This window comes from Thermobia domestica, chromosome 4 (genome assembly GCF_964235325.1).
Source record: "Thermobia domestica chromosome 4, izTheDome1.hap1.1, whole genome shotgun sequence".
Taxonomy (NCBI): Eukaryota; Metazoa; Arthropoda; class Insecta; order Zygentoma; family Lepismatidae; genus Thermobia; species Thermobia domestica.
In genome coordinates, this window is record NC_137457.1 from 45,119,278 (window position 1) to 45,130,090 (window position 10,813).

The 10,813-nt window shown below is 37.7% G+C and overlaps 1 protein-coding gene across 1 annotated transcript; it reads right to left on the minus strand.

The window, feature by feature from the left end:
• Positions 1 to 2,191: 2,191 nt before the first annotated feature.
• Positions 2,192 to 2,701, minus strand: LOC145682739 (uncharacterized). The gene has a single exon (XM_081754124.1). It carries the CDS (start codon positions 2,699 to 2,701, stop codon positions 2,192 to 2,194), a length of 510 nt encoding a protein of 169 aa, XP_081610250.1.
• Positions 2,702 to 10,813: the final 8,112 nt, after the last annotated feature.

Consider the following 10,813-nt stretch of genomic DNA (forward strand, 5'->3'; position numbering starts at 1 on the left):
GAGACAATTTGAAAGGACCAACCGCATCCATCACCACTGACTGGAATGGAGCATAAGAGGGGTACGTCTGCGCGTGAAATGGTACTCTTCCTGTTTTTCTTTTCTGTATCTGACAACTTATACATTCACCTATCTTCTCCATGAAGAATTTCTTCATGTTCGGAAAATATATTAACTTTAGTGCACGTTTATAACATTTCGTGTAAGAAAAATGTCCGCCACCATACACCGAACAATATAGGTTCTTGAATACCTGTTCTCTTAATGCATAAGGGATACATAATAATAACTTTGTACCGCCTGCCATTCGTTGTGTTCTATAAAGCCTATTGTCCTTTACAGTATACCATCGAGCTTGTTTTTCGGCCTTTACGTCAGCATCCTCTGGGTGTTCAATTGCGTGCATAATCGGACCGAAAAACGAATCTTTTCTCTGTAACTCGCCAACATCAATATCCTTATCAAAGGTCAAATTAACTTGGAGATCTTCGGAATTCACTTTCAACGTTTCTAACTCAATATCCTCCACTGTTGGTTCAATGTCGGTGTTCCTGGACAAAATATCACTAGGATTCTTCTCTCCAGGACAATGCACCGGTGTGTACTTATACTGGGCTAAGTCTAAACTCCATCTCACCAGTTTCGGAGCTAATTTAGGTGACGTTTGCAAATACTTTAATGCCTTACAATCGGTGTACAGCTCAAATTCTTTATTGAACAAGTAATAATTAAATGCTCTTAATGAACTTATCACTGCCAATATTTCTAACTCCACTATATGTCTGGTCTCCTCTTGTGGACGTAACACGCGACTGTAGTACGCTACTGGTGTCCATTCACCATTAGCCTGTTTTTGCATTAAAACTCCACCAATCGAACTAGTCGATGCGTCAGTGTACACTCTCGTGTCCAAATCTTTCCGAAATGGAGCTAATAATGGTGCATTCATTAACGCTGACTTTAATTGATCAAACGCCTGCTGGTGTGATTCATTCCACTCGAACTTGTGACCCTTTTTCAAAATTGGTTGAAACGCCGATGTGATTTTGGCATAGTCCTTACAGAATTTTCTAACATAATTCGTTAGACCAAGAAAAGATTTTAACTGCTTTACATTATTCGGGGCCTTACACGCTTTTATTGCCTGAATTATCTTCGGGCTAACCTCATATCCTGCGTCACTGACAATGTGTCCGAGAGCCAAAATTTTCCTTTCCATGAACTGACATTTCTCTACAGATAGTTTGAGTCCGTAATGTTTCAACCTTTTAAAAACTGATTGTAGTACGTCTACCATTTTCTCCTGATCATTCGTATATAAAAATACATCATCCATATAATAGGAAACTGACTCTGGATTTACATTTGCCAGGGTCATCGCCATTATTTTTGTATATATAGCGGGCGCCTGTAAATACCCCATCGGAAGAACTCGATACGAATAGGCTCCTACACCTGGTATATTGAATGCGGTATACTCTCGTGACTCCTCAGAAATAGGCACTTGATGGTAAGCCGACTTTACGTCCAAAATACTAAAATATTTATGTCCTCCCATGCAAGTTAAAATTTGATGGATTGGAGGCAGCGCAATGCTGTGCAGTTTCACGCATTTGTTCAAAAAACGTCAGTCGAGAACTGCTCGAATACCTCCTGACGGCTTTTGTATGAACAACATCGGAGAGTTATAAGCACTTGCACTTTCTTCTATTATTCCTTGTCTTAACAAAATGTTAATTTGTTCCTTAACTTTATCTCTTAACGCTATGGGAATAGGATATTGTTGTTTTCTAAATGGTACCTTCGTTTCTAACTCGATGTGGTGCTCAAAATGTTTTACTTGGCCTAATTCGTCATCCTGCCATGCAAAAACATCCGCAAAATCATAGCATAAACTCTCAATTCGCTCCTTAATTTCCGGTTTCGTTTCGGTCCCAAATTTCAATCGAGATTTATCAAAATTCCTACGGGATCTTAAAATACTATCTATATCATCGTTTGATAATCCTTCGTTCTTCAATTGTTCTTCGTGTACACATTCTTCAGCTTTTCCTAGCGTTACATTTGGTCTTAATAAAATTGATCTATTGGATGGATTAATAATTTCGATCTTATTATTCTCAGCCGATAAAAGTGCGCGCGGGATCAACACATTGTATTGGGTCTCTATCTTTCTGTCTGGTTCTAACAATTATTCCCTGTTATTCCAACAACTAACCAACTTAACCTCCACAGTAGTCTTAGTCCTAGGTAACAACCGTACCTTATGACCTAGTACCCATCTTGGTCTAATACAATGTTTTATTCCTAAAGCTGCATTATCAGACACAGTCACAGATTCCTGTTCTTCCCTTTTCCTTAATCTTGGCTTTCCAAATCTCTGCAACGTCAATTTATTCTGACCGTAATTTATTTGGCAATTCTGACTCTGTAGAAAATCATTCCCGATCCAAATTTGATACGGAAAATCCTTCACTACGCGAAATTCCAAATGAAATGTCTGTCCGGCCATTTTAAATCTAATCACAGCGATCTTATTTACTACTAACACATTTTGTGTTATTCCACGAATACGTGTTGGTCTAGGGATTACCTTCGCACTAGGTGGAACTAGCTTTTCATTTACAATAGATATCTGCGATCCTGTATCAATCAACGCTTTATGACTTCTCCCGTCGACTTCTATCGGAACATATAGCATATTATTCTCTGTTAACGTAGAGGCTACTATTTCTCTAACTTTTGATTTACCGCCTGTAAATGCGCCTCTGTCATTTACAGTTTTACTCAGTTTAAATTATTTGCACTTGTAGCCTGATAGTACGTTGTACCATTTATCTGGTTTGGTACCACTGGAACGTACTGTACTGGACCGTTTACTTGACTATGATTCTTGCACCATGATGGACCATTAACACCGTTAGCACAACAACTATTCTCTCGTTGTTGCCAAAAATTCGTCTTTCTTCCACCTCGGTTACCACGCCAATTATTCCTAAATCCTCTTCTGTTATTGTATCCGCTAGAACCTCTATTCCTATTATAACTATTATTATTATCCCGATTCCAGCTCCTATTTCCATTGTTTTTGTAAAAATTTCGTCCTCCATTACGAAAATTTCTGTTTCCTCTAAAATTACTACTATTACTCTTCTGTTGCTTCGAATCACTATCGCTTTTATCTTCTCTACTATTCCGGTCCTGAAACTTAGTCGCTAATGTTAACTGTAGTTTTTCTATTTTCTTCTCTAGCTCACCCATCTGAGTGATACTTGGTGGTTCCTGCTTAATTTTAACGTCTTCCCTATTTCTAATTTCTTTCTTTAATAGCAACTTATCAATTTCCACATCGCTATCCTCCTCTTCTACTTGTTCTCGCATTTTCTTGAGAAGGTCTTTAACAGTAACCTTTCCATTCTCCCGTTTGACGCGTTTCTCTACTTTGCACTTATTCTTCTCAACTTTCTGAAGATCCTCTACAAATTTGTCAATTGTCGAATACGAGTTAGTTCCTACGCGTTCCATAAAATATGGCTGAAGGCCACCTACGATTATCCCTGTTTTCTTTTTGTCATCCATGCTAGCGTCTAATCTTTCGCACAAAACTAGCATATCGTACACATAATTTATTATAGGTTCATCCTCGAGATGCAACCTTTCTCTTATACGTTCCTCTATATCTAATGTTATGTTCGTACGTGTAAATTCCTCTATTATACTTTTCTGTAATTGCTTATAACCAATTTCGCTAACATTCCTTCTCTTTAAAAATACCTTCATCCATGGTCTACCATTCCCTTTAAATACACTAGGTAACAACTCCTTTCTTTTGCCCTCACTCACGCCTGCCATTTGACACGCGTCGTCAAACTCATCAAAGAAGCCAATTATATCATTATCTATCTTTAAGTCAAACTTCGGGAGTTTGTTTACATCTGAATAGAACGTTACGCCTATCGCCATTTTATCTTCTTTTGAACTACCCGACTGCTTATTACCTATTACACTACTTTCAAATGGAAAGATAGATGTAAAATCTTCCGTATAAGATTTTGCTATAGGACTGGACGGAAAGTTCTCGACGGGTCCTAATTTCAAATTAGGTTTTACACTTTCTTGCTTTTTCTTACTCGAGGTCGCAATATGAAACAAGCTTCCGACCTGCACTCCTTTTGCCGCTCTTTGTGCTCTCGTACGAATACTTTCGTTACTCATTTACTTACTAATTACTTAAAGTTATTTATTCTTATAAAACGTATATTCGAACTACTTTCACTAACTGGTCGGGAGAGTCGGATAAATTATTTTCTTATTGCAAAACATTAAATTCACACTATATAAATTAAAAACTTTAAAACTAAATACCTTAATATTATTCGAGAAAATACGTTCACAATACCTAAAATTACACTTCATCGTACAGAGGGTGGGAAGGGTGGGTTTTAGTTACGTAATATAATATCATCTAAAATATGGGTGGGTCGGGAGGGCTTAATTATTATATAAACTAGAATCGAAACAGAGCATCTCCTACCATGTTCTGAACTACTATTATTATTTACTGCGATCGAAACCCGTAGCATACTCCACCATGTCAACCCAGCCACTCAGTGCCTAGTTGGGGATGCAAAGTTGAGTGCAACTGGATGCCTTCCACTCACCATCTAGAATGAATGGGATAAAATTTGATATTCATTTGCGAGAGGTTTCTTATTGGGGATTAAATCAAATAAAGATACGTCCACTTCATTAATTTGATATCACTGTATTTCTCTGAATTATGAGTTTACTGTAAGATTTCATAAAGCATGTAATGACGGATATTAAGAACAATTTGCCAGACGGGTATAGAAACGGTCAAGTATTGAGCCTTTGAGCCCTGAGTCGGTGCAATACATACCTGGATAATCTGGTGTAGTTCCCACGATGCTCTGGCGTCGAACTTAGTTCCTCTATGCTGAATCTCCTTACTGCTGAATTACGAGGACGAGCATTGAGGTATGACTCCTCTCAATTGCTTCTCTCGGCGTGATGATCTACGGTGTTAGAATGATGTCGTATATGAAGTATTTCCTTCCGCAGTCATCTGGCTGACTGGCGACTATAAACTTGGTTCTCCAAGAACTCGAACCAAAGACTGATCACTAAGACTTGATCTCTAAGACTCGCTCCCTAGGACTTGATCAACTGCACTCCCACTGCACTTGCTCCTGAACCTCTCTCATCCTCTGGTTATGTTGAGCTTCGTCCAACCTCCGTCATCTGCTTGTCGTCTGCTTGCGGCACGTGCGACACCGTTTTCACATGGAGAGAAAATTCCTTCCATGTGTCAAGACTCAAAACTGCAACCCTCGACACACTCTGATTTCCCGATTCTCAGCAATTTCCGCATATCCGTAATTTCGTGAAATTCGTGAAATCTTACAGATTCACTTTGTACAATGTATAGAATCTGGCTAATGCGAAGATAGACGCATTGTCTACATTTCCTTCCTACATTGCCAGACTCTTACCGAAGACATTCTTATTCACATTTATTTACAACAAACTGCTGACACAGACATTAGCAACATTGTGCAGCTTGCATTATAATCTCATACACAACATTTAATTACCTTAACCTTAATAAATGATTTTTATGACGTAAACATTAAACAGAATCAAAAATATACAAAATAATTTACTCGAAAAACGAGTGCTGCTACAATATTGATGCCCTATACTATAATAACAAATGTTTATACTAAACAATTTCCAAAATTTAAGGTACCTTTTCTAAATTTTAAAAGGGTGCACTAATATACCTATGTCTTATGTAAGATAATTTCCCCTATACATACCCATATAATCATATAATATAATAGGATCTCATCAAAGCTGATAACTTAGGTAAAAAAAACACGTGATCGTACTAATTTTCGACAATCTTTTATCAGTGAAATTGAACGAGTGCACCATCCAAATTTATCATGATACATGTATTATAATACCGAATGCTTAAATTGGAGAATATCCAAAATTTAAGATTATTTGCTTTCTGCACGTTCATGTACTAAATAACAAAAGTAGTTTTGTAACTATTACTTTCATTCACTTTCCCGTAATCTTTTAATGTGTTTCAACTGTGTCTCAATGTGTTTCATCTGTGTCTCATACTTAGCCTTATGGGGACACTATTAATATGTTGTCAAATGTGATTTACAAGCATATTAATCTTTCTATTTGGTATGGACGAAATTGCAACCATACGACTGTTAGATTCGACTGTGAACTTCTTTTCCTATATGATATATTCGCTTACCAACTAAATCCTCCCTTCTTTCAATCCATAGTGTTAGCGACATAGTAGTCAGATTCAGACAACTACAGAATAGTCTTCATACAGTTGGAGGTAAATCTCTGTAAGACCTCTTGTAACGACAAAAGGTGAATATCAAATATATGGGTACATATTAGGACTAGGGGAAAGTCATATAGCAAGGGTATACCTGACGGCGGCCATCTTGAAATCCGCCATTTTGAATTAAGGTTAACTTTTTAAAATGGGAATAGGGTCATGTGATACATGTTTAAGGCGCAAATTTAATCAGAAGAACTACGGTGATGTTAATTTTGATTTACGCGCAATTGGTAAAAAGTTACAGGGAAATTAAATATTGTTACAGACCAAAGTAAACAAACTGCATAGCATTGACACCTTATTAATAGCAAATTTTACCATAAATACTGCGGTATAACCATTTTTGCTTTAACATTAACCAGCATTTGTTATCGCATAAACAAGTTGCTAATTTAAGGAAAAATGTCCAAAGTGGTATTGTCTCATAATTGAACTTGAGTCTTACTTCCAGAAAAGTCCTCAATTAGTACAATCAATATATAGTTCAGAAAAGAGTGCATGATTTTACAAGGTGGGGTAAAGGACTAATACATATACTGCAACAATATTTAATTTCCCTGTAACATTTTACCAATTGCGCGTAAATCAAAATTAACGTCACCACTGTTCTTCTGATTAAATTTGCGCCTTAAATCATGTATCACGTGACCCTGTTCTTATTTTAAAAACTTAACCTTTATTCAAAATGGCGGATATTAAGATGACCGCCGTTACGTATACCCCTACTATATGACTTCTCTCTAGTCCTAATATGTACCGATATATTTGTTATTCACCTTTTGTCGTTACAAGAGGTCTTACAGAAATTTTACCTCCAACTGTATGAAGATTATTCTGTAGTTGCATGTGATGTTCTGGTAGCTGTATCTCCTAAACCCCCGGAGCTTCGTACTTACAACTTCACTGAAACACTGACCACATTTAGTACTACTTTCTCATATGTATCTCAGTCAGCAACTCGATTCACCCAAACCTAAGGTATAATTGTCAGTGAAGACAATTGATAATACCCAAACCGGATACTTGATATTGAACTATGGCCGCAACAACGCAGTAACATAGGAAATTTAGTCAGCGCTTACGGATGTTTGGACGCGTGACATTGCATCATGCGTCAGATACTGTACACGTGTATATGTGTCATCTGTATCGTGTCCTGGTTGCGGCAGTTGGTGAGAACCAATGAGAAAGATAAAGGGTAATAGGTTTCCATATTTAGGAATCTGACGCAATTTATGGTCTTATCACCACGAGATTTGGGTGTAACGCGATATAATTTAAAAGTCTCAAGATTCCCAGCCCTCGGTGATTCGAGAGTCAGATCTCAGGCATTCGAGAGTCAGCCCTCAGGTGTTCCACAGTGAATGCGACGACCATCGGAGTAACAACTCGCTCAGCTTTACGATAATTCAGCAAGGTACGTAACAGAGATTCTTATAGTACCATTCTGTTGTATTGGGGATGTAATATCAGATTCAAGTATGTTTTGTCTCCCTACAATAAAGTTCTCACGATTGAGAATGACAGTCGTATAATTGCATTTCGCCGACTATCCTCAGAGAAATGTTGATAGTAAATACTATAGTGAATACTCAATAACAATTAAAGTAATGAGATGTATGTTACTTAATCAATCATGTATATAAACTTCAATCAATATTAACAAGATCCTTTATTCAACCCCTAGACTTAAGTTCCCACTATTCCCAAGTAACTCTTGGTGTTTATTAATATTTGTGACAACAGCTAAGTGTTATCGTGAGCAGTTCTCCAAATATATGGGAAAAACGAGCAAGTTGAAGCTAGAGAGCTGCCCCATTGTCACAGTACAGATACGCTACTTAGGAGTCTGACAGAACACCCTAATCTTCTGGAGGGCTTTTTCTAAATAATTTGAAGGTCATTGTTATCAGTCATACTCTGACCAACTCTTCTGTCTTTTGTAGCACGTATTCGACCCGGATGCTATTAGCCTATATACTACCTACTGCTGATTATTTCTTGTTTCCATTGCCTTGATCCTTTGGATCATGCATAGGTTGCCGGGGATAGTTGTGCCTCCCACCAGTAACTCCTAGTAAGAAATATGAACGGATCCTCGCGAGAACCGTAGCTGTCGACTATTATCGGAAAGTAGTGCCTGCTTTCATACAGAAACCACATGTACAAGCAGAACCAATGCAATGCACTACAGATATGTGTCAGCCATCAACATCTACTTCTGGAATGCAACCAAACTTTGGTGTATCTCTCACACGACCAAAGACACATTCCTTTTGCTTACCAATTAGGACAGCAAGTACAGCAATAGCCATCATATATTTAATCAAATAATGAAATACCTTCTTCGCGGTAGTGTCAAAGAGATTGTCTTTACCAGGAATGGCATTATTACAAAGTCTGATGATAAAAGGTTCGGTATCACGCTTCGTAGCAAAGCCAGCTACGAAATATTTGAAAAAAAATGCTAAGTACCAATCTCAGTACTTAATTCAAACAAAAACTACCACCCTCTCGTCCATTGATGACGTCTGTTGTCATCCGAGGTGTTCTACCAGAAATAACTGACTAAGAAGTCTTAGAATGGCTTAAAGCCGAAGGCATAGTGCTAGCAAAATGTCTTCGAATCAAAAATAACAATGGTCCAACTAATATGGTTCGTGTTTTGACCATGTCTCAAATATCGTTCGATACTTTGTTGCAAGATGGTGCTTACATGTTTAAAAAACGACATCGTGTTGAGCCATCTCGTACCAGTTCACCTCTTCCAGTCAGATGTGAGAAATGTCAAATCTACAATGACAATGTTACTTTCAAGTGTCCAAATGTCCCCAAGTGTGGGTACTGTGCAGGACAACATCAAACAAAGGACTGCTCAAATACAGGGAAGCCAATCATTGTTCAACATGTTCAAGTAATGCACATCTTACTTACAGTTATAAATGTAAATCTAAGCCAGCAGCCAAACCGGATCACACGGAAATGAATGTTCCGCTTCGTAAAACAGACGATTATGTCCCTTTTCCCCAATCTATTGCTTCTCCTCTCACCGTTGAGAATTTTCTGCTCTATATTAATCTTATCTTGCAAAATATCTTTGCATTTCAAAGGTGAAGACAGCATTTCAAACAGGATCAGACAGGACTTTCGTCCATATTACAATCTCAATGATCAATTACTCCGTCTTACCACTATTATCACCAATCATTATAACAAAGTACTACGGTCCTGCTTCATACTCATGGACCTTGAGAAAGCATTTGACCTATCTGGCATTATGGGTAATTCTATAAATGTCTTAAGTTCGCTGTTCCTCTGAATTATCTATTCTTTTATATTAAACCGTATTGCCTATGTTACTATCAACGGCTCTCTATCACCTCCGATTTTCTCCTATACGGGAGTGCCACAAGGGTCAAGTTTATCACCTCTTTTGTATATTCTATATGCCTCCGATTTACCATCTCCGCACCTCATACATATCTCTTCCAATATGTGGATGATACTGCTTTTCTTACACTAGGTAAAATAATTCAGCAGATTAACGTCAATTTGCAGACTACAATTACGGACTTTCTTCGCTGGTGCAATAAGTGGAGACTTACTGTTAACGAAGAAAAGAAACAAACTTGAGTTATTTTAGCACCTAATTGTCGTAGTAAAGTCCATTGTAATAAGAATTTTCTTGAGATACGTGTTGGCGATCATCTCCTCTGACCAACCAAAACTGTTACTTATTTTGGTGTCATTTTCGATGATAAATTGAGATGGTCAGCACAACTACAGAAACTTGCTACAAAAGGCAAAACTAGACTCCAACTTCTTAGTTGCCTTGTAGGTCAAACCTGGGATTTAAAATCAACATTGCTACTGAACACTTATACAGTATTTATGCAGAGTATTCTCAGCTTTGGTCATGTCCCCTGTAGTTCAGCACCCCCAGAAGTTTTATAACATATTAGAGGTACTCGAGCGTCATGCCTTTCGGCTATCATTTCGCATCAAACTTCCTTACCATAATCAAGATCTTTACGACAAGATAATCTTTCCGCCGCTTGCACAACACTTATGTAGAAAATATATAGATAAATGCCTTCACGACTACAAGGATATTTTTCTAGACACCATTTATAGATTTGGAGAAGAATCACAGTTCAGATACTATTATACGTCACTAAGCTTCTTATTTTCCATTTATGCTCCCACTCCACCGGATGATCACCATCATGTCAGATTTTTCCAACTCATTCATCATTGCATTCCTCATGGTTTTCAATTATAGCACTGTTCATTTATTACACCACTAACAAGGGCTTCCCAATGTTTTCTCATTAGCTTTGAGCCGCCCCAAGACAGAAGACAAACCTGCATTTTTCTTACTCACAAAATTTAACTGTTTGGTGTTGTGGTGTC